This window comes from Struthio camelus, chromosome 9 (assembly GCF_040807025.1).
Source record: "Struthio camelus isolate bStrCam1 chromosome 9, bStrCam1.hap1, whole genome shotgun sequence".
NCBI classification, from domain to species: domain Eukaryota; kingdom Metazoa; phylum Chordata; class Aves; order Struthioniformes; family Struthionidae; genus Struthio; species Struthio camelus.
In genome coordinates this window covers 22,854,916-22,878,812 of record NC_090950.1, presented here as the reverse complement: position 1 = coordinate 22,878,812, position 23,897 = coordinate 22,854,916, and the positions used below count along the sequence as shown (strand labels likewise).

The 23,897-nt window shown below is 56.1% G+C and overlaps 1 protein-coding gene across 1 annotated transcript in view; it reads left to right on the top strand.

The window, feature by feature from the left end:
• The window catches only part of LOC138068124 (uncharacterized), a 41,281-nt gene that overhangs the window by 2,832 nt on the left and 14,552 nt on the right, over positions 1 to 23,897 (top strand). The window contains exons 2-3 of the mRNA XM_068953918.1: positions 19,960 to 20,118; positions 21,029 to 21,099. Of these exons, the coding sequence (XP_068810019.1) occupies positions 21,051 to 21,099 (49 nt within the window). The 5' untranslated portion in view covers positions 19,960 to 20,118; positions 21,029 to 21,050. The remainder of the gene's footprint in view (positions 1 to 19,959; positions 20,119 to 21,028; positions 21,100 to 23,897) is intronic.

The window sequence follows — 23,897 nt, the reverse complement described above, 5'->3', positions numbered from 1 at the left end:
GAGCCTCGGAGGAGGGCAGGGTTTGAAATGTTATTGCAGGTTTGGAAGCGGAGGGGAAAGTTTGAAAATAAAAACTGGAGAGGGTTTGGAGGGGGGGGGGGAAAAAAAGGGAGTTTAATTTAAAAAAAAAAAAAAAAAAGCCAGGACAGACCCCACGTGTACGCCGAGCACCCAGTCCAGGGCTGCGAGCAGCACTGCTGGGGAGCCGTTCCCCGGCGCAGCCGCGTCCTCTCCCGCTCCTGGCGGCTCGCGATGCCGCGGCGGTGCTTCTGCTAATGCCGTAGTAATAGAGCGGCGTGAGGCTCCTAATGGAAATGCTACATCTCTGCCAGCAGGAAAGTCCCGCCGGCCCCAACGCTAATGATTATTGCTGCTCTCCCGCGCTGATAGCGCCGCGTCAACGCGCCAGGCCGTTCCAGGCAGAGACGGATGCAGCCTCTGCACCGAGGAGTTTCTGCTCAAAATTAGACCATATATCTGTGCAGAGAAGAAAGGAGCCCTGAGGGATAGGCTTTCCGGGGAAAAAAGCAGTCCTTCAGTGCCGGGGTGACTGCCGCGTGACCAGAGGGTGAGCGCCGAGTGGAGCCGAATTTCCCCATGTCCCGGCATCCCGCCCTCCGAAGCGGCCAGCACCACCCAGCCGGGTCCCTCCGCCGAGCTGCACCCGCCCTCGCACTGCAATCAGTGCTGGCCCGTGGCTTAATGAATTAATTGGCGATGTGCGGCGGGTCCCCTGTCCTGCAGCCCTTGCTTGCCGTTTTGCAGAGCAAAAGACCGCCGAGCCGCGACGCCGCGGCGAGCTGCCCCGGTGTCACCAGGGGGGTGGCCGGCCGGCTGCGGCGCTGCCGGCTGCGTCCTCAGCAGCCCGGAGCCAGCGGCGGACTTAGCAGCTGCGAAAGGCCCACGCGTCCGCCGCTGCCGGCACGGTGCTCCCGGCAGATCCGCGGGGCCGCCGCCGTGCCCGGCCCTGGCCGTTTGCTCCTCGCCTCTCGGCTCGCTGCGGGGCAGCGGGTCTCCAGCCCCGTGCGGCGCGCCAGTCCCCAGCCGCCGGCGCCCACCCGCTCCCTAGGAAAAGGGCGGCAAGGCCCTGCGGGCGCCTGGGGGTCCCTCGAGGCTGTTGTGCCTGGAGGATAGCAGCTCCTCCTGCAGCTTCGGTGGGAGCCATCTGTGCTGTAGACCTGAGAGTCGAATCCTGCTGACAAGCCATCTGGGGTGTCCCGGCGACTGCACATGGTGCAATTTATTTTCCTACTTTTCCTTTTAATCATGGGCTTATTTCATTCACCCAGTGAGAAAACAGCCTCGAAAACCGAGGGTTTACGTTCAGGAAACGGTCGAACGTGGCCGGGCGCCCCGCGAGGCCCAGGTGCTCCCTTCCCAGCCGCTCGTCACACGTGTTTGGTGGCTGATGTCATGCCTGCGAGGCCTGGAGGGCCGGGAAACGTGTCCAGGAGCTGAGGTGTGCCGAGCAGGGTCAGGCCGCCTGGAGACGATAACAAAAAGCTAATCCGCAAAAATAATAATGACTGCAAACCACCCAGGAGTATCGCGTAGCTGCGTACGCCTGTGCGGAGGGCAAGGAGCATGTGGTGGAATAAATTGATGTTGCCATGGAAATGCGAATCGGGACCTGTGACTCCAAGACGTCCGGCCACGAGCCTTGGGCTCGCGAGGGGACTTTCCCGTGCTCGGTTTATACCCCTTGTTATCCCGCCTTGGCTGTGATTATTTGTCGTGGAGCAGCTTTTTGCTGTGCCGTCCTGGTCGGGACGGGTACGTGTCTGAGAGCGGCTCGGAGGAGCTCGGGCTTCAGCAGCAGAGCTTTTTTGGCGTGGCGAGCGGTTCCCCGTATCGCAGGAGGCCAGGCGGTAGGGCTGCTCGCTGAGTGACGAAGGCACCGACGGCTCTGGCTTCATGCTCATCCTCCCTCTCGCTGCACTGACGGGCGCAGGATGAGAGGAGGGTGGGAAAGGGGAGAGCAAGGGGAGCTCTGGCGAGGAGCGGCGCGCAGCTAGCGGGAGCGGGGCTGCCGGGGAAGCAGCGCGCCTCCCCTCTTTCCCTGCCCGCCAGCCCCTCCGAGCGAGAACACCTCCCCAGCCCCTCCGAGAGCCCTTTCCAAGAATTCGTTTCTCTTCTTCGTGCTTGCTTTCCCTCTTAGCTTAAGATACGTAAGGGAACAAAGCGAGCCTGGATATTAACTCCTCGGGCAAAGCTGAGCTTGGCCCCGCAGGCGGCGGCCGGGGGGCCGGGAGGCGCTGGGGGCAGTCAGCGGAGATATCTATCCTGAGCCGTCCCCATGCCCAGGCTGCCTGGGGTTTGCTGGCGCGAGTCGGGCTGGACGCAGCGGTGCCGGGCTCGGGGCACGAGGCAGCCTCGGTGGGATCCCTCCGCGGAGCTGCCAGGGCTACAGCGAGGCGCTTTCAACCGGGCGGCAGGGTAAAAATGACTCTGCCTCGCCGTGATTTTGGCACAGTAGGACTTTACCCTGCTGCCCAGCCACGGGCACCTGCGCACGCAGGGATGCCCTCGAGCACCCGTGCCATCTGCACGGGACGGCTCTGCCGGTCGTCCCGTTATCTCCGCCGCGCGCATCCGACTTGACAGACCCCGCGGGAGCTGGGGGCCAGCGGGCGGCGGAGACGTGCCGCCGGCTGGGGTCCTGCACCCGAAGCGGCCGTGCGCGCGCTCAGTCTCCCCCCCTTCCCCGCAGAATTTGCAACACGGTTAAACCGTCTCGTTAGGCAGCGTTATTTCCTCGAGAGGAGACGTGGGGCCGGACGCTGGCAGCTCAGCGCTTCGCACATCGTTATGTTCCCCTCGCGGCTTTGAAGCCGGAGAGCCAAGGCAGCTCCGCTTCCCTCCGCAGGCTCCAGCGTGCCGCGGCGCAGACGGTTGCAGCCGGGCTCGGAGAGAGGCGGGCTGCGTCCGGCAGGCTGTTCTTCACCCGGTCGTCACCCCGGAGAGCGTTTCCCGCAGCGATCGCCGTGCACGGCTCGTCGCCTCGGGGGGGCCGGGTGATCACTGCGGCAATGGGTGATGGAGGCTCTCCACCCGCTCATTGGATGCGCTCCTTTTCTGGATGCTCGGATGACCCCCCCACCCTTGACGTTGCACCAACTTCCCCCATGGGAACGAGCCTTCAGAAGCCGCCGGGTCTGCCCGCGTCATGTCCCGCAGAGCCCCCGTCCTGGGGTCGGTCTGCAGGGCTTCCCCCAAAGCCGTGGGGCTGCGGGGGTTTGCCCAGCCCGGAGGCCGGCAAGGACGAGCGGTCCTTTGATGCTGTTTGTTTATTTACAAATGATGTGCGATATCCTGTTTCTCTCGGCACAGCAGGAATCCAGCGGCGCGCGGTGTCGCCGTGCTGGAGCACAGAGCCTCCCCCGGCTGCCACCAAACCCTCCCCGGGCCCAAAGGTCGTTCTGCCTCTTGTTGCCTCTTTCTCCACCCTTGCTGCTCCTCCCTCAGCTCTTCCCGTCGTTTCTACCTCTTCCCTGGAAAACCTTCCCAAAATAACGAGCGTTTCCCCATTGCTCGGGCAGCGGCCTCACATCCCCATGAACGGCACAGGAGGGGCCGCCCAGGCCAGCAGAGAAGGAGCAAGTGCAGCCGGTTTCTCCAGGCCCCGTTAAAATCCTGGCCCGGCACGTTAAGAGATGGGGACGCAGAGGTGGGTCACAGCCCTGTTTTGCCCTCAGCTTTTCTGCTCGCCGCCTGCGGTGTGAATCCCGCCGGGCCCCGCGGCAGAGCTGGAGGGAGCCGCCCTGGCAGGTTGGGTCCCTTCCCGCGGTTGAGCAGCAGCCGACGCACTGACCTTCTCTCCGTTTTGGTCCTCGCTGCTGTTTGTCTCCGTCCTTGCGTTCAGGTGGGAGCATCGGCGTCACCCGCTCTGCCCCTGGCTGCAGGGATTTGCCCTAATCCTTTTCCTTGACATGACGGGATGTGGGGGGGGGGAATTATTTTCACATTTTTTACTGGCACAGCCCTGAATTGCCGAGCCGGCTGGCAGCGGGGCTGGGACGAGCGCCGGCGCCTCGCACCCGCGTTGGCAGGAGGCGCTCGTCCCCGCCGCCTGCTGCGGGAGCCGCTGGCCGGTCCCGCGGCCCCGTCCTGCCGCCGGCGGCATCCACAGGCCCTTTGAAAGGGCTCCGGCCCCGCCGGACCGTTCCCGTCGCCTTGCGGGTTCCCACCGGCCGCCGCGTCCCAGCTGCTGCTGCCACCAAACGTTTGGGGAGAGGAGCCAAGTCGGGCGGTCGAGAGGTGAATCTGGGCTCTCCTGGGCTGCGCTGGGGCTTTGCTCTCGACTAATCGAACGGGGAGGTCGTGCCGCTGCTCTTCCTCGGCCCCGAGGGCCGGGGCGGCCGGCCTGCAGCCCGGGGCGGCGCTCGCGGCGCGAGGCAGGTGCGTGCGTCTGCGCCCGCGAAGGCGGGAGCGGGGCAGCAGGCCGCCGGCGCGCCGAGCTGCGGATGAGCCGCTGCCGCGCAACCTGAGCCGCCGCTGCCTCTCGCCGGGAAACACGTACAGGTGCTTGCGAGAGGCTGTTAGATCTGACTGCTCCTCCTGGGATTGCTTTATGCCTTGACAAAAGCCTGGTGTCCGCTTAAAATCGAAGCTTTATCTAAACAGCAGGGAAAAAGGGACGCACAGGATGTGAGAAAGGGACAATAGCCCGAGCACGGAAAAAAGCAGGGAAATGGGAATTAGCAGCTGCTGTTTTATTAGCCACCAAGCACCAAACGCGTCCTACGTGCTTTACGAGACGCGAAACGCAGCCTGCGCTGGCGGGAGGCGACCGGGGGCGTGCCGTCGGCGCGGGCAGTGCCGGGGCGCTGCGACGCCGCCCGCGCCGGTCCCCGGCGTCCCGGGCACCTCCCGGGGAGGCAGGCGCTGCGGCCTGCAGACAATTTTAAGGCTCCTTGTTTCAATAGGTAAAGCGCGGATGCGTGTACGGGACCTCTCAGGGCCCCGGGGCGGGCGGTGAAGCGTGCCCGGGAAGTGGGGCGGGCGCGCGGCGGTCCCGGACCGCGGGTGCTCCCCCCCGTGCCTGGAGCACCTGCCGGGACGGGCCGGGGACGTCCTTCCCGAAACAGCGCGGCGCGCCTGCTTCGTCCCCCTCCGCGATGGAGGTCGCTTCCGGCGCCGAGCGGGAGTTGCTGGATGCGTTTCCGAGCTGTTGTTTTGGTGCCAGGAAAGGAGGAAAAAGGGAGCGTCAGAGTTGACGATTGTTATTGCAATGCTTTATTGCGGTTTTTTTAAATGTCTGGGTTTCTGCTGTAAAGTGTATGAACTGCGAAGGAGCATGAATCTTTATGTTCCCGATATTAACTTCTCAATTCTAGGCTGAAATAGTTAAGGCTCTTTTTTAATTCTCTTGAAAGCGCTCTGCCTGTTTGGTTTCCCCCCCCCAGATGTTCATGGCACTTCCTCTAGCAGCCTCAGCTTTCAGTCAATTACGTTTTTTGCCTAGAAATGTCTGTGGCTGGTGGCTTGGTTAATAATTCCCGGCACTTCGAATGACGAACGCAGCTGCGCCGCTGGCGAGCCCGCTGGCTCTCCAGCACGCGTTAGCAGACGGCGCTCGAAGCCCGGCACGAGTCCCGGGCGGCCGGGGGAGCCGCGGGGCCGGCGCCCGCCACGGCCGGGAGGCGCGAGCTCGGCGGCCACCCCGGGGCCTGCAAGGCGCTGGCGGCGGTGGCGCCCCGAGCAGCGCTCCCCGCGAGCCCGGCCGGCCGCCGCGGCTCGGCTCGGGGCGCCCCGAGGACGGGAGGGCCGGCGGGCGCCCGCGCCGCTGGGAGAAGGGGGGCTCCCACCGCCGTCCCGCGCCCGGCTGGCTCTTTTCCCGCGGCGTTTCCGACTTCCCCGGAGCTCGCTGCGTGGTGTGCTTCGCTCTTTGCCGGTGTCTAACACCTTCTCGCTGTAATGTCATCTGAAGATTTAATTAAGGTGCTGTTGTTCCCTCTCCTAGATAATTAATTGAAGGTGTTAGATAAAAGCAGGCTGAACACCGGCCTTGCTGGGGCTGAGCGGCGCCTTCCAGCTGCAGACATTACTGTTCCCTTTTGTTTGAGGTCCTTCAGCTTGTTCTCCGCGCCGGTGAAAAGGCTCAGATCCAAACCGATTTGAACTAGTTTTTCAAACAAGAGATCACGAGGCAAAGATACTCTTAAAGAAATCAGGGTACGTCAGACTACGTCCAGTCTCCTCCCCTACAAACTGCGTCCTTCTATTAAAAAGGCCAAAAAATATCAGTTTTAACGGGAACAACTTTGCGTTTCAAGCCGAAGGACGTGCGTGGCCGTAGGAACAGCTGATCTCTCCCACGACACAGCAGCGAGGGGTCTTTCAGCGGTGACCTTGTCCATCACCCGGCCGCGATGCTCTGACCTTGTCCATCACCCGGCCGCGGTGCTGGGCCACGCGGAGGAGCCCCCGGAGAGCCTGGGCGGTGGGTGCTGTGGCTTCGCCCTCGGCCGGGTTTTCATCCGGTGGCCGAGACCATCCAAATATGTTCAATAGCGATAGGGACGCAGGGCTCTGGAAATGTCACTTGGTCAGTGGCAGCTGACAGCTCTTGGCACGTGGCCGAAGAGCTATTTCCTCCGAAGGAGCAAGCGGAGCGTGGGCAGGCCGGGCCCCTCCGAGCACGTCCCGCGACCTCAGCGGAGTTAACTTCCCTCTCAAATCAGGGTCTCGCTTTCTCCCTGGCTGGAAAGGACTCTTGCAAATGATCAAAGGAGTCGAAAAGCTTTTGTAATTTTTCCTTTAAAAGGAATTTTATAAAGCGAGAAGAACCCAAAGGTTGTTATTTAAAGAGGGGGCCCTATCAGCAACCGGATTTTTGTAACGAGTCAGTTTGAGAACGTCCCCGCCGACAGCCAGGGTGCCTTTATCATCATCTCAATGCGAGGTTTTTAGCGTAATTAGTAGTCAGCGCGCTACAGCAAACGCACCCTCGGCGCGGCACCCCTGTTTGCCGCTGCCGCCGGCACCTGCAGCCGACGGGGGAAGACGGAGGGTGTCTGAGCGGGTTCGGTGCCTGTGGCTCGTCCGTCTCCAGCGAGAGGCAGTTCCTAGCGCCGGCACAGCCCTAGCGACAGCTCCAGAAGGAGCGAGGAGCGGCGGCAAGGCGAGGAAAGCGGGGCCGGGCCGGGCCGCCCCGTCCGCCCCGATAGCAGGGGTGTCGGGGAGCCGCTCCTGGGGCTGCTTTTGCACAAGTGCTTGTGACGCAGATCCCTGCAGCCTTTGCAGGAAAGATCACAAAAAAGGGCCTTTGGTGGCGCTGGCGCGTCCCACCTTCGCGCCCAGCCTGCCTGGCCGCCGCCGAGCCCAGCGCTGCGGGGGCGCTCGGGGCGTTCTTCTCCGCGCGCCGGCCCGGCTCGCGTCGCTCCGCGCGTTGCATTTAAATGCAGCCCTTTCTGTCTCCTTAACAAGAACGACACCGCTTTGCTTATTGTCTATTAACTTGAGAGGTGAACGCATCAGCCGGCAGAATCAGAAACATTTACCGTGAAAAGGAAACGCTGAAATCTCATTTTCCAACCCCACAGCTCGATGGGAAACGGTCTGTCAGTGCCAGGCAGGACCCGGAGCGGCAGCGGCCGAGTTCATCAGGCGCCGCGCTCCGCCGTCGGCGCTTTCTGCCCGGGCTGGGGACCCCCCGGGAAAGAAAAGCCCCTCAGCAGCGCTGGGGTCGAGGCCCAAAGGGAGAAACTCCCTCGTTTCTTCCCGTTTTGACCGGCGCAGACCCTTCTCCCGCAGGGGAACGGCGCCTGGGTGCCAGGCGAGGTCCCGGCTCCGTCCCAGCACAGGCGGCCTCCGCTCCCGTCCCCCCGCTCCGACCGCGGCCCGTTAGTTCTGGGGATTTGGGCTTCCATTAGTGTCCGTTCGGTGGCCTTTCTCCTCCGCGCGGGCATTTCCACGGCTGCTTAGCTTCGGTGCGTTTCGTTAGCACGGAGGTTTCTGGCGGCATTAGTAAGTCGCTGCAGTCATCAGCGGGATTTGCACGGTTGTTAGGCCTGCAGGTTCGCTCCTCGGCGGGCTTTTGGGGAGCGTTTTTCGCAAAAGAAGGCACTTGCAAGGTGAACACCGTGGTGGGGACCTCGTACCCCCGCGGGCTGCGCAGCGCCCGCGGCTCCGGCAGAGCGAAGGCGTCGCTGGAGGGGCCGGTCCCTGCCGCGGGCTGCCGTGCCCACGGCCCCCTCCGTCCGCACCGCTGTCTGCGGCAGGCCGCCGGCTCGTCCTCCCCGGGGTGTGCGGCGGGCACCGTCGCTTCCCGCGGTTCCCGTTTCTCACCCATCCGTGCCGGCCCTTGCCGGGGCGCCGGGGACGGCCGGCTGCCTCGTCCCGCTCCGCTCACGCTCTCCGGGGATGGCGAGCGTTTCGCGGACGGCGCGGCTCTGTTTTGCATCACGGCTTTGAAAAGCCCTTGGAGAGAGCGGTGATTTATGAGAGGTTTCTTGTACGAGGGGAAATAAACCTTTGACCAGACCCAACTGAAATCCACACTGCTTAATTTTCTGTGGAATCAGGATTTTACCCCTATCTGAGGATTCTGCTGCTTTCCAAGAAAAACAACCAGCACTGTTCACATAAACAGCCACTTTCTCTCCGTTTTCAAGAGAAAGGGCTGCCGGGAAAGTCTCTCTCTCTGCCGGCCCGTGCGCTCCGGTCCTTGCTCTTCCCGTGCCCCCGAGCCGGTGGCCTGCCGTTCCCAAACCACCGCGTTTCCTACCGCCGCTGAAGCGAGAACATCTGCTGGGAAAGTCAACAGTAATTAATTAGCTTTAATGCAAAGAAAGGGTGTTTAAGCTGAGAGGAGTGCCGGGGCGCCCCGGTGACTTTGTAACGTGATAAGGGGTTGGGAATTTCAGCCAAGAAGGAATGAATGGGCCCGGGCGGGCGTTTCGGGCACCGGAGCAAACCCTCGTGGCCACGATCCAGCTGCCACCGAGCTGCGGTCCCCAGAGCCGAGGGGCTGGAGGTGGGAGCAGGAGCAAATCACTGTCCCCCCCCCCCCCCCAGCATGTCCAAGCGAGCGCTACGGGAGGCAGGTGCCGCGGGCTCCCCGGGGGCAGGTGCTGGCCCCCCCGGGGAAAAGGCAGCGAGGGCAGAGCTGCAGGTGCTGGGGGAGACCTGGGCAAGGGCTGGATGCTGGAGGCTCGGGAAGGACGCCTTGGGGAGCGCGGGCCGGTGCTGGGCATGGGGACCTGCAGCAGCCTGGGTTCGGGCATGGTTGAACTGGAGAAGAGGCTTTTTGAGCTGCTGGAGACCTTGAAACACTGTTTAAAAATAGCAGCAGGAGACAGGCAGCAAGGAGAAACCAAGGAGCAGGCTGCAAAGGGACTAGAAAGTCCTGGTGCTGGGGGCAAATGGGTTTTGGACAAGGACGGAGGCTGTGCGGAGATGAAAAAAGCCAGATGGGGAGCCTGGGGAGGAAGGACAGGAACTGCGCTCAGCGTTTGCTCTGGGCTCCCTCCCCAGGCCTCCAGCAGCCCCGGCTGTGGGTAAAACAACAGTGAATGATAGGAAAAAGGTGGTGAGACAGCCCTGAAGAGAAGGGGAGGGCTGCTGATGGGAGGAAAAAATTATCGAAGGCAGCTGTAGGTGTGTAATTACAGTTATGATATGCTAAGTGTTAGTGCAATGCACCCTCTGCAAACGGATGGCACCGAAGCTGTGAGGGAAAGGTTGGTGTGGGAAGAAACTCAGTTAATTAGTTAATCAGAGCTCTTTAGGAAATGTTTCCTCAACTCACCTCGCTTGTTTTTCTCTATTTCTGTAACTATTGAGTAGTTTGCTGCTCATCCTTAAAGTGAAATCCCATGCAGAGCTCGCGCGCAAGGTGTGCTCGAAAAAGGAGGCTGCTCGCTACGGAGCCAGCGGAGGGAAAACCAAAAGGCCGGTTGGGGAGAGGAGGGCTCCCCGGAAAGAATTTAGTCTCCTTGAAAAGTCTGCTTGTCCGAGGTGCACGCAAAAGTGAACCTTGGCAATTCTCTCACTGTCTCCAAATCTAATCTAAAGTGTTTGCAAAGCCGCAACGTCGCACTGAGCGGTACCGGCCCCCGTGGAGCAGCTGCAGCCTGTTAAGTGTTTTGGGGTGAGTGAGCCCTGTTTTGCCTTATCTGCCGGGGTCCGTCCCGCCGAGTCCCTCGCGTAGGTGCTCCGCGGCATTAGCCATGCCCAAGCAGGAGGGATGTGAGCCCTGGTCCGGAGCGGGGAGCTCCCCTCCGCCACTGCTCTCGCCCGTCGGTGCTGGAGGTGCACGTTGCAACAGCCCTGGCAGGGAAGCAGAGGGAGAGCATTACCCAGCCTCGCACAAGGGAAATGATATAATTGGAGCTGTTTGGATTTAGAAATTAAAATAATTTGGGTTTGCTCGGGAAGGTTCACACAACGTCAGCTTCCATCAGGCGGATGAGAAGCAGAGATGCCCTGGGAGCAAGCGCTCTGACAGCTCTCCCAAATAACACCCGCTCCGCTGGGGCTCCCGGCTTGTATTTTCACTTCTCTGCCCTGTTTGCGGGTTGGCGGCAGGGAGTTTTCCACCCGCACCGGACAAATCCACGTGCCCTTTGCCAGCGTGGCGGGAGAGCCGCTGAGATTTAAAATTCTCGTCTTGGGCGCTGGTCTGGTCCCGTGCACAGGGCATCCCGCCTGCGGCCCGAGCACTGGCCCCTGGAGCAGCTTGCTGGGTCTCCAGAACAGCCCTTTCTGCTCCCGCACCTCCGAGTTAGACAGCAAGCAGTACGCTCACCGTGGGTGCGAACGCAGGGGCAGACCGCGGCCCGGCGCTGCTCTTCGGGGTGGGGGGGGAGGGGGGGCTGACACCTCTCCGAGCGCTGAGGGTGCAGGATGGCCGCGTGGCAACTCCTGTCTCCACTGCTGCTCACGATCCCCTCCAGTCTCTAAGATTTTCTTGATCTCTCAGGGGTTTTTTCCTGCCAATTACATATTCCGGTTTAGGATACATTTTTTCTCTCAAGATCCTTGCACTTTTCTGGGTTAGCTGCTCGCTCAGTTCCACCTGTTTCTAACCTTCCTAGCTCCTTTTGCATGGTTTCTGTTCTCAACGTGACCTAATTAAGCATCATCTGCAAATGCAATTTATTTGCCATTTATCTTCTTCACCATTAATGCTCCTCCTGAATAAGCCTGGGCCTCATGCTGGTTCCTGAGCCGGCCCCTGGACTCTGCCCCGGCTCGCTCCGGCTGCGTTGCTGCACGGGCTCCAGCATCGGTGCCGCTTCTGAGCCAATTAATTTTTACAGGAAAGCTCTCCGAGACGCTGAGTGAAATGCTGGGTGTCCTGCAAGCCCTATAAGATGCTGGCTGGCTTTGGCATAGTGTGTCCTTAATAAATTCTTTCTCTGCATTGCTCGTGGCTCTGCTCTCCTCTGGGAGTAGAAAATGTCTTTTCCTTAATCCTCAATTTTTGTGGCATTCTTTGCCTGGCGGAGGAAATGAATTTCCTGGTTATTAATTGTCAGTCTCCTTTTTCAGTCTCACCTTTTTCCTTTCTTCTTTTTGCAATATATTTATTTCCTTCCCCGCCAGTCCTTGCAAACCCCCCGAGCCCTCTATTGATTTGTTACGCCAGCTCTGAATTTGGCCGATCGCAATTTTTTTTTGTTGTTGATGGTGGTGGGTTTTTAAGTGGCAGAGGCTCACAAAGTTCATTAGCGAATTCCCTTAATAATTCAAAAGGCATGTTGCTCACCCTGGCTGATTTGTATATGTTTGGTTTGTCAAGCATTCCCTTACGTGCTTTTTATCAGTAAGTGTATTTACAAGGTCTTCATTACTTCCTAATTGACCATGTCTCTCCTCTTTAGTTATCGCCTTAAAGAGCAATTTAAAAAAGCAATTCCGCAACAGCCATTTTAAAGCTTCTCATTCATTCCAGCCCCTGTCTCATTCATTATTATCCTTCTGTCTTGCTAGCACTTCTGTTCCCCAATGTCTTTAAAAGCCCTTCATATTCCCAGGAACCTTTTTTATCGCCACTGACTTATTCCACCCTTTCGTTGCTGTATCTTGTCCCTGTGGCTTCACCGGCCTCGTGGTCCAGGTTTTAGTACTTTGTCCCATTCCTGGTCTCTGTTTATTCTGGTATCTCTCAGCCAGAACCTACCCAACGCTGCGTTAGCTGGTGGTGCAGTTTCCCTTTCCCTGAGCGTGGGTACTGGGGGACGGGGGATGAGAGCGGCTTTCTCCAGTGCCCCGGCTCCCTCCGGCAGGCGCAGCTCTCGCGCGGCCGGCGACCGCGAGCTTTGAGCCCCGTCCCGCGAGGAGCCTCCCTTATCCCCGTAAATATGCTCAGCTCCAGCGATTCCTCCCGGCAATCGGCTCCGAGGTCAGTCGCACGCTGTGCAAAAAAACAGTATTTTAACTGGTGGCTTTTGGGTTTGGTTAGCGCCGCGTCCCCAGGCGGGCGAGGAGAGGCACCCACTCCCTGGTCCCCGCGCCGGCTGGGACCCGCTTTCTCGCCTCTGCTCAGCTGAGCGCTCCTGACTTTTTCATCTCTCCCCGCTGCTTTCACTGCCCGTCTCTAACTTCCCTCTATTCCTGCTGTATCTTTTTTTTTGCAGCCTGGGTGACTGGAACTAAACAAGTATTCCCTTGATTTATTCATACATTCATAGAGTTTAAGGCCAGAAGAAACTGTTAGATGATTTAGGCTGACCTCCTGTATATTACAGGCCATTAAGCTTCATCCGGTTATCCCCATATTGAGCTCCATAATTTGTTTGGCTAAAGCATATCTTTCAGAAAGGCATCCAGTCTTGATGTGAAGACAGGTTTATATAATAGTATTATTTTCTATCCTGCCCTTTATATATTCTATAATATTTTATTTGGTTTCTGAATGCTGCTGCACAGCGTGGGGATATTTTTGTGGAAATATCTGCAGTGATGTTCAGGGTTTTTCTTTTGACCCTCAGCAGTCGCACTTCATTCGAACCAGTTATCATGCATGAGTAACCCAAAATATCCCCAGCAACGGGCACTGTTTAACCAGCGGTCACTGCGCGGTGACTCAGTCCGGCCGCGGTCCTTTGCTAGCCCCATGCAGTACTGGCTGCTCTGAATTAACCTACTGCAAAGAGCTTTGCAAATTTTACCTCTTTATTGCTTCCTTCCTTGGCCCTAGCAGACATAGACACAGACAACTCTGGTTCTAGTGGAGATTTCAAGGTACCTCATGGTTTAATTTTCCCCCCTGCTTCAAAACCAGTCTTTTTTCCTGTGTTTTGTCTCCTGTGGCTTATATTCCTTGACATGTCGGCTGGTTTTGATCTTTTCCTCTTTCTGCATTACAAAATTGTCAGCTGTGTAACCTAGAAACAGAGCTGGTTGAATGATATGTTTGCAAATAATACTTGTTACGAGTTTCTCTCTAGTTCATGAATCATTCCTGGCCCAAACCCGATTTCAGGGAATGTACTTGTAAGGAGGAGCAGGTGCCTTTGCAGCGTGTCACGGGCAGAGCTCAGGAAACCAGGTTTGGTCCTCACCTCTGACAGTGATTTCCTCTGCCGCTTTGTGTCTTCTCATCCTCACTTGCACCTCTTTGTTTCTAAACCAAAATGCAAATACTTCTTTTCCCTTTTCCTTGAGACTTTAAGCCCTGTAAGTCTATGGCTATCCTGCTATGTGTGTGTGCAGCACCCTGTCTCAGAGGCCTGGAGGTGCTGCTGTTGTAGAAAGAACAAGGGACAAATTCATGCTGGCAATGGCCTTTTGCAGGTCGTTAATGACCCGTTCTCCCCGTCCATATGCTGTGATCAGCCTCTTCTTGTCATGTTACCAGCAGAGCCCCTTTTTAAAACGAGTGCTTCCTTGACACTGAGGGTTAATGCTGCGGGCTGGGGTGCGCCCATGAGCCAGCCACGTGCACGATCTATGCGGTCACTGCGGACCATTGTTGGGAGCTTGCCTTGTGACCAGGTGCTTTCCCTGCTCGCACCTCTACCATTTTCGAGGAAGCAGATGTTCCCTGCGGTTTCCCCTTTGGGTTTTCCTTCCGTATCTTAGCTCTTCGCCCAGAGCGCCCTGCTGCCAGCTCTGCTGCTACAGGGTCAGCCCTGCTGACCTGCTCTGTGCTGCTCCCATCCTGTCCTCTTGCGGTGGCACCTTACTGCGAGACTTGGGCCACTTTGCCTAGGCTGCAGCCCTCACCCTATCCGTTGTTCTCCCCGACTGATGTGCACAGTCCTCCCTCCCATTGCTTGCACAAAGGCAGTGATGGTACTTTCTTTTCTTCTTTTTTAGTTCATCTCCTTTTGCAGCACAACACCATCTTCTGTCTCTCTTGTGCTAGGTACATGGTCCCAGGTGCTTCTGCCAAAGCTCGAGCACCTCCACGTCCAACCTCATCTAGTTTAAACACCAGAAAATTCTGTTCTTCCATCTCTAATCTGTTCAACTCATGCAGCCACCTTGCATCTCTCCCCGTCTGTGCAGTTAATGTCTGCTTTTTCTTTTTTTATGCAGCCAGCCCCAATTTGCCAAGAAGGTATCCACGTATGCCCTGCTTTCTGCTCCTTCTCCAGTGGCTCAGGCCAGCCTGTGTCTGCCTCTCCATTTAGGTTGCTGGTTCCTAACCGCAAACGGCGTTTCTATGTGCCTCTCTCAAGATAGCATTGGTGAGGATACACCACAGGACAGTGGGAGAAGGGACCGTAAGGTACTGGCCAGGCCAAGCTGCTGCTCTCCTTGGATCAGGGCATGGCTTCTCCCAGGGTTCGCTTGTCATTCTCAGTGGAGCTGCCATCTGTCCTTGTCCCCATCGCAAGGGAAGTAACTGGTATGCGAATGCTTAGGGCAGGGGCAGCTTGCTGAGTCTGCACATGGTTCCCTTCTACTTCGGCTTCATTCTCCCTCACTTCTGTCCATCTGGAGTCTTGCGACGTGTCCAAATTGGCTTCTCTGGCGTTTCTTAGAGACGGGCTCGGCTGTTCCAATCCCTCCATCTTTCTTCTTGCAACGGAAAACAGCTGGGGCTGTTTCAGAGCCTTCAGGTCTCTGCTCAGGACTAGCTCTGCCCCTCTCTGTATCAGACCATCTTGGCTCCATGGGTAATACTTGCATCTCAGTCAACACTTCATACCTCAAGTGCTCGCCCTTCACTTGTTGGAGCCTGTTAATATCTTGGCAATTAGCTCTCGCTCTGCTGCAGTCTTCATGCACGCTCTCCTTTTCTCCAGGTCCCCCTGGAGACCTGCCCGTCGCGTGTTCCTGCACTGCTGCAGCTGCCTGCTTGGCTTCGCACCGTCCCTCCCCAACAGACCCCAGGCACCTTTGGGAAGTCAGGCGTTTATTTAGGTGTTACGTGCAGTTAGACGCCTACTCTCTGACATTGCTTTCTGCACCTCTGACAAGAGCAGTATGTCTCCCTTCTACTTCGGCTCTTGCATCCTGCTGGGAAGATGGGGGAACTGAATGTGCCTTTTATGTCTCTGAAGCCTAAAGGCCTGATAAAGATTCAGGGTGAACTCTCATTAAAATGAGGAACAGGGAGAAATCTGAGCTACATAATTAGGTGCTTTGGGGACTGTATCAAAATACAGCTGACTATAGATTTCTATATGGCATGTGCACTTCTACATTGACTTTCCTGCTCCTTCTTTCACTAATGTACACGGAGGTTGGAGGAAGGCCCCTTACTCAGGTCCCTGGAGAAGTATTTCCAGCATGATCTGGTGAAAAAGCTGAGCAAGAACTTGTAGACGAAGTATTGGTTGGATGTGGCTTGGAGCCTGGAGCAAGGAAACTTCAGCTGCTTGCTTCCTGACATATTCGAGGATGTGTAACTTCGGACTTCCTTTGTAAATAAACAGGGTTGCATCAAAGGTCTGAGCGATGCCATCATCGATATCTCTTCCTAGCAGAAATAACCCCCAAGATCTAGCTAGTATCTTAGGTTAAAAATATGTAATTGCTTAAACTGGTCAAAAACTGCAATGTATTTTCCTTCTCAAATCAAGGCAAGTTGAAATATCAAAAATGTTCACAGAATGGGAACAAAAAAAAAGATTAAGAAATGTCAGGCATTGCTGTCGACATTTTTGATGGAAATACTTTGACATTTGCAAACTCAAATGTTTAGTTTGTCAAACCAAATGGAAATGTCATACCAAGGCAAGTTGAAACGTTAATCTGTTGGCTCCTGGGAGACTGCAGTCTCCCGTGGGAGCCCTCCTTTTCTGCCAGACGATAAGCTGCCTGCTGGCCTGCGTGTCTGCGATGCGCCATGGTCTCCTGCAACCTCCCCGTCCCCTCGCCACTTGGACAGGAGAGAGGCTAGGGTATTTCCCTGTGCATCTGAAGGCTCAATAAACTGTTTCGGCTTGGATGGGCAGGCAATAACCACTGAGATCTCCAGGGAGGGAGGCTGTGCACAGGAACTGGAGGTGAGAGGCAGATTTGGGTTTAGGATGCTAATCTGAGGGAGGAGAAACACGTCCAGTTGCCTGCTGTGCTACAAATTTCACTGTGAATTTAGGCAGGCCATCAGTCCTGGTGTGTCATGGTCCCCTCTCTGTAAACAGGGGTAATAACTCTTCCCAGCTTCATCTGGAGGTTGTAAGCTTGAATCCATTAAGGTCTGTGAAGTGCTCAGATATCACAGTAATGGGGGTCCTCTAAGTACTGGAGAGAGTCTCTCCGGCTGTTTGTAGATGCCATTATACGATATGCAGTGGCAGCCTGTCTGCAAACCTAGAGGTAGTAAATCCTGATGATGGGAATAGCATTTGAAGTGCAAAAGTGAAATATGAAGTGAAAACATACTGCGTATCAGGGACTTCGGAGTATAACTGGACTCGTGGCCCAATGCTGGGCAGCTTTAGACTGTTTTGTTTGGAAGACGGGCTCAGTTGCCTTGGTCCCGATGGCACCCTATTGCCATCATCGTGCAAAATGTGAGTTGCACAAAAGCAGCAGTGGGACTGAAGGTCAGAATTTGTGAAACTACAGATAATTTGCAGAATTTGCAAGAGAAGTATGTTGTAGTTCCCTTAAATGTTGGGATTAGTCACGAAAGTAGAGTAGAATAAAGAGATTTTGGTGTGAAGCACGGTGTCTGCAGAGTGAGTGACAGCAGAAGCTTGGAAACGTGTGTGTAGGTAGGGAAAACCCAGTGATATCCTGGGTTTGCCCATTCCACCTGCCATCATCTAGACTTTTTTTTTTTAAAACCTTCTCTTATGTCAGCTGCTGAAAGAGTTTGAGGAGAAAAGGCAAAAAGATATGTTTGAACTAGGTACTGAAAGCTTCCTGGAGAAGCAGTTCACAGAAGTAATTTTTTACTCTGTTTTTTGTTATTGTCAAAAACCTGCTAATATTCTTCCCTGCCCTCAAGTTTATGTGCTGGAATGAAATCTGCAGGCTAGACATGCTTCACATGTGACTGAGTCGCTCCTCCTCTGGCATGCTGTGGACCACACCTGCACGGCCAAAGTCTGCAAAGCTGTTGCCTCTCTGCTGCCCGTACAGCCTGGGAGACAACCTCGAGGCCAGGTTTCCACTAGGAACGGCTTTCTGCTTTGGAGTTTTCCTGCCTATAGTTATCAAAATTTTGGAACAGTTAAGTCTCCAGGTGCCCTTTGGGGCACGAGAGGGTTGGTGGTCTGTTTTCCTTCCCCAGCAGCCCTTGTTTTGTAAAAGGTGAAACGGGAATGGGGGGCAGAAGCTGTAAAGCAAAGGTGGCCCGAGATATTCAGTCCCTGCTGTAGTTTGGGATGTCTTGTGGTTATTATTAATGTCTCTGCTTTGCTTACCCAAGTGTTTATAAGGTTCAATACATTTCCAGACCTGTCCTTACACTATTGTTGGGAAAGATTCATTAGGACTTTGGCTGGAAATTATAGTGACAGATAGAGCTGGGTAATTTATGGCTTTTCCTGAAGGTTGTACAATTATTCAATAAGCGTCTTTCCTTCCTCTACCTTCCGCCAGCCACTTGTTGGAAATAAATATTGAATTTATTTGCGGAAAATGAGCTATTGACAAAGCTGAATGGCCAGCAGCAATCCGGAGGGGCCCTTTAGGTGTCTTTGCTCACTTTCCTCCGCGCCAGCGAGCTGTTTCCAGGAGCCAGCTCATGGGTGGGCACGATGCCTGGCGGGCCGGCGAGAACGCAGGCCGGGCATCCTGTAACGGAGAATTCCCCAAAGCTGTCTCTATGGGCCATTTTGTCCCACTTTTGAAGCTGGGTATCTCTCGTGCGTTGAGGTTGGGCTGAGCGAGCCCCTGCCCCGGGCGCAGCGTGGGCCGCCACGGCCGCTCTGGCTACCTCCCCTCAACATCTGCATCTGCTTCAAAGGCACCAGAGATGTTTATCGTTTTAAAGCGAACGCTGAAGGGGCCTGTTAATGCTGACAAAGTCCAGCCCCAGCTCCTTGAGCGCCGCGTTGCTTTTGGCAGTGCCTGTGAGGAGCAGGGCGCAGTGCAGTCCCGAAACACAGACCCGAGGAGATCCTGAGCTACACAAATATGCAAATATACACAAATACCCCTCCTAGAGGGGGTCCGACATCATGGTCACAGCCTCATCTGATGGCAGGTCTTGCCCCGTGCTGGAGGTCTGATGGGGCTTGGCACCTTCTCCAACTTTCCTGATGTTCTCACGCCTCCTAGAAGGCGACCCTAGCCCTCCTTTGGGGAAGTCTTTGCCCTTCCTCTGGGTACTCAAGGTCGGTTCCCCCGGAGGGCAATTCCTAGCTCCTAAAATTAGGCTGTTGCTTTGTATCTCTTGCTGGCGGAGGTGCTTTGTCTCCACTGCCCAAAGCGCCCAAGGACCTTCTCGATCTTCGCAGTTTCTAGTGGCTAAAGATGGGGGGGGGGGTTCCCCACCTGGGCCTTTGTGATGCTGAGCACAGCATGCCCCGACCCTGTCTGGGGCTGGGAACGCTCCTGCTATACGAAAGCATACTTAAGTGTTGTTATCTGAGCATATATTTGAGATGAAGTCACCAGAGCTGCATGTAGGACTCTCGATGACGGGGTGCTATTGATCAAGATATTGGCACTACAGTATTTCCACTGTTGTTATCTTTCCCATTCCTTATGCATCTTAACATTTTGTTTGAATTAGTTCAGATTGTTCCTTGCAGCGTGCATGACTATGCATTCGTCTCCCTTGGATTTCATCTGCCATCGACTGGCCCATTCATCAAGCTCTCTTCAGTCCTTTTGAAGTTCCCTGTAGTCGTCTCTTGTTCTGAATACTCTATGTAATTTGGGTTCTTTGCCAGATTTTGTTATGACGTTTTTCATCCTTCTTTTCCAGAGCATTAATGCATATCTTTAACCACTGGTATTAACACAAAAATCTGGGGAGTCTACCTGTTAATACTGTAACTTCTTGGAAGGTACTTGTTATATATCGTTTTGGATCTCTTTTTCAAACCCATAAAGTTACTTTTTCCATTTGCCCTACAAATACTTAATTTCCTTAAGAGCCTGTCATGAGGGACCTTGTCAAAGATCTTTGAAACCCCGAATACATCATGTCAGGTAGTTCCCCTTAATTCACTATCCTGATGATAGGATAAAGTGTCCCAGTAGATTAGAGAGGCATGAATTTCCTTTCTGGTACAGATTGCCACCCATCCTCCTTGGTTAACTTAGATGTTTTTTAAAACTGAATTTTGAATGAGTATCTTAAACAGCTTCCTCTGTAATCACCAACTCAATTCTAGCAGCCTTAAAAGGCAACATCTCTCTCCCGTTTTCCATTCTACCAGGGCGCAGGCAACTTTTGTGGTTCCCTCTTTTGTTAGTAGCTGGGTCACTCTGGGAGCAAGACCCGACAGAGCCTTTGGGTGTATCCCTGTGAACTCCAGGAGCTTTGTGCTGAACAGACCCATGAAGTCACTACTCTTTTGGAGTTTCTCTTGGTAAAAATACTTCATTGTTATCACCTGCAAATAATAGGCATCTCTCTACTGTCCCTGCTAGGTAGCAACAGCTGATTTGAAAGAAGCTGGCGCCTGTTCTTCCGCGGCTGTTCCCATTGCTCCGCCGTGATCCAGGCAAGTTGACTCACGTAGCGGTGCTGAGGGAGGAGGATCGCCCCGATAAGATCCCAGCTGAAGCTGGCCTGCCTTTACATTAAAGGTATCGGCTAAAAACCTGTTTCACCCACTGCTGCATGATTAACGCCACTTTACACCCGTGAATCATTTTCACTGTTGCGCAAGTTTTACACCATTTGAACAGCAGGGTTGTATTTCTGCTACTTTTACAAAGTTCTGCACAATTTATATGTGCTACTCCCATGTTAAAACATTTACACTCTTTATTCAAGGCTTTAGGATTTACGCTCCCTTTACCTAGGGCTGTGGAAATTGTACTGCTGATGAAATGATCCCAGGGCCAAGACACTATTTATTGTTATCAGAAACGATCTTACCCCACAGTGATTTCTGACCAGGAGAAAGGGAAAAATGCTGTTTTCTCTCCAGCACCAATATCAATGAATCTTTAAAGAGGAGGAATTATTTCCCAGAATAGTGAATGTTTGTGAAGACGTTTAACTTTAAGAATATGTGACAGCTCATCAAACGAGAGAGGAGTGAAATGTTTTGGGGGAGGTGTGGGGAATGCTAAACTCCTCTCTCTGCTTACGGAGGCAGAGACGGCCTCTCGCCGATGAACCTTTCCAAAGGACCCTCTGGGCAGCTGCCAAACTGAAAAGTCAGCTGCACCTAATAACGGGGTAAAAATCTGTCTCCTGTCAGGGTACCCTGTGCCTGAGCGGCTCCAGGAATCCCCCAAAACAGCCAATTCTCTGACTTCTCACCCTGGCAAGGGCTTGGGATTCTTTTAAGCAGCGTGTGACAACTTTTACCTAAGCCTCTCCAGACAAACCTCTTACACCAAATTACCTGTCTAGCTAGGATCTTATCTTGGTGTTTATCACTGCCGCCTCTCGCTGTCAGCACTGTTTATAGGCAGGCAAACCGAAACCCTGTGCTAAGAAATTTCCTCCTCCTCCTCTTTTCTTTCAAATCTGCATCTGTTCCAGACTCCCTTTCATTAGAGACCACATGAAAGCCAAAATAAGCCCAGGCTATCAGGCACAGAAACCTCCACGAGGTAAGCCCTGCTCTGCTGCGTGCTCAGGGTAAATAAGGCACACCCGGGATGGGAAGGGATGGGACGGTTGCCGGGCTGCTGCTCCCGCATCCCTGCTCCCCCGGCACCGGCTGGGACCTCCCCAGGGTCCCAGCGGGTGGCATTTGCAGGACCAAGGGGAAAATCAAGAGAGCAAAGCAGGTTCAGGCCCCAAGGGTGTTTTCCCTTGCCCCCTTGGCTGCGCTAGTACCCCGTAAGCTGAGACCGAGCCGTTGGAAAGGTTACGAGCAGCGAAAATCCCTGGGAGATTGTTTTGGGTGTTTGATTGGGCTGGGTGTTTGTTTTATGCATTTTACCTGTTGTGAAGTGTTTGTAGAGTTGCAGTGTGGCACAAAGAGCGGTGTCAGGTGGGAGGAGCAGGGCTGATAGTGATTAGGCAGGAAACGGCTCTACGTGGATGGCATCCATATGGGAGAGCTGATAGATTTGGCGTCTCGCAGGCATCGCTTGATGGATCCACTGATAACCTGGCAGCGCAGCACAGCTCGGCTCTCTGATTCCCTGCCAGGAGCTCCGCTAAAGCCTGCTCCGTGGGCCTCTGCTGACACCTCGCCGCGATGGGAACCTGCACCCTGCAGCCGGCTCCCCCCGGGAGCCCCTCGGACCTGCCCCTGGCCGGGGGCTCGGAGGGGCCGTCCCCGAGGCAGCTGCGGCGCAGGCTGCGCACGCGCCGGGGCTCCGGCTGGGGGACGGGGCCGCTGCTTGCTGCCTTTGAAGGCTCGGCATGAAATCTGGTAGGAGTTTAGGGAAGCAGAAGGGCAGCGTACAGAGCAGCCCACGTCCTTGGGATGAAAAAGCTTCGTTCGCGGCTCTGGAAAGAATCAGCGGGTTACCGTGCTGGGAACCTGCTCTGCATTGGAGACAGATTGGGAATGAGAAACATAGGGAAGGCAGCTGGGCTTCGCCCCGCCGCTGCCGGCAGCTCGCGTGTTCGCGGGCCCTGCTCCCCGTCTCTCTCGGTGCGGTTTAATTTCGTGAAATTCGTGCAAGCTCACGCCTTGCACGCCACCTCCAGACCCTGCCAGGGCGATGCACGCCAAGGCCAGCCAGCAGCGTTGTCCCCTCCGGTCTCCAACACCTATCCAAGGGCAGTTGCCACAAATCCAGCCCTAGGTGTTTTCCACGGCCTCCCCTGTCACCCTCCCGTGTTGTTGCAGGATGTGCCGCATCTGCCCTGCCAAGAGCGGACGCATCGGGTGCATCTAGGGCCCTGGGCTGAGATGGAGAGGTGCGCGGTGGCACTGGTGAAGAGCACAGGGGACCCAACGCCGAGGGGGGCTGAGGAGGGAGATGCGGTCTCCACCTCGCTATGCCGGCAGCCCACAGCGCTGCGCGGACGCGGGAGGAAAGCCGGCGGCGCACCCGAGCGAAAGGGCTGCCCGGCGGCTCCCCAGCGCCCCGCAGGAGGCCCTTCGGGTGGCCCCGCGTCCGGCGAGGTCTCCTCGTGCCGAGGAGGGCGGCAGCCTGCTGCTCCCGCTGCGGCTCTCCCTTCCCGGAAGCCGTCAGCAGAAACGACGGGAAATCGGGGAGGAGGAATCGAAAGGGAGCAGGATGCTTCGTCACCCTGTTGTAGCGCTGCGTAACGGCCGCGTCCCGGCGGCCGCCGCCGCCTCGCTCCCGTCTTCCTGCTGGGGCAGCCGCAGGTGCAGGGCGGCTCGGCGGTGCCGGCCGTTACGAGCGCGGCGTAGCCCCGCGCGCAGGCTCCCGCAGCTCGCGGGGCGGGAGGCGAGCTCCGTAACGATGGCGCTAAAGCCGCCCCAGGTTACAGCCCAACTCCGTGGCTAAAATACCGTCCCCGAAAGCCCCGGCAACCCTCTGGATCGCGGGCTGCATTAGTCAGCGGGAGAGCGGCTGTTTTGCTAGCGCACCCGGGTCACGGCCTCCTCAGCTGGAAGCCAGGCCTGTAATTTCCCTGTGGTTATTTCCAAGATAACTTATTTCAGATTTTTATGACGCTTACAAATTGGACAACGTTTTAAAATGTAATTCAGGCCCTGACTGGCCTTAAATGCGTGCGGGTTTACAGGGCCACATAAAATATTTTTAACTGTTGGTAAATTTGAGGGAAGGGAGCGCCGGGGGGAAGGGGGAGCTCTGGGGGCCGCTTCGGGCACGGCGCCGAAGGGCTTTCACACGCGCGCGGAGGAGCCAAAGCCCACGTCGCTCCCAGCCGCGAGGAGCTGCACGGCTGGGGCACGTCGTAAAGCCCGTACCGAGGTCCCCATCGCCGGCACGATCCCCTCACGAGGGCTGAGCTCTTGGTTTAGACGAACAAAGCTCAGGCTTTCCAGATAGATGCTGACTTCTTCCAGGCAGGGCTGCGCGTGCCGGTCCCAGGCGTGAGGTTTCATTCGTAATTCCTACCAGCGCGGTAACGTAACGTATGAAGAAGTGCTCGCGTAAGGCCGTCCGGCCGTCGCCAGAGCTGGGTCCGCTTTCGGCAGCGCGAGCCCCCTCGCCGTAGGCGGCCCCCTCGCCAAGAGCCGCGTCCGTCCCGCCGCGAGGCTGGGGAGGGCGCCGGGCTGGGTTTGCTCCGCCAGGTGACGTGATGGCGTGTGAACTGCTCGCGCTGCTTTCTGAGCCCGGCACGGGGACACTGGTGGCTTGGAGAGGGCTTTTTCTCTGCCCTTTGGTGTCAGGACCCGTGGAGCCAGGTGTTTAACGTTGATGCATAAAAGGCACCAGAGACCGTGGTGGGGAGACGGCTCTCAGACGCTGGAAATAAAAAAGGGATAGGTGAAACGGGTCTAAGGCACGTT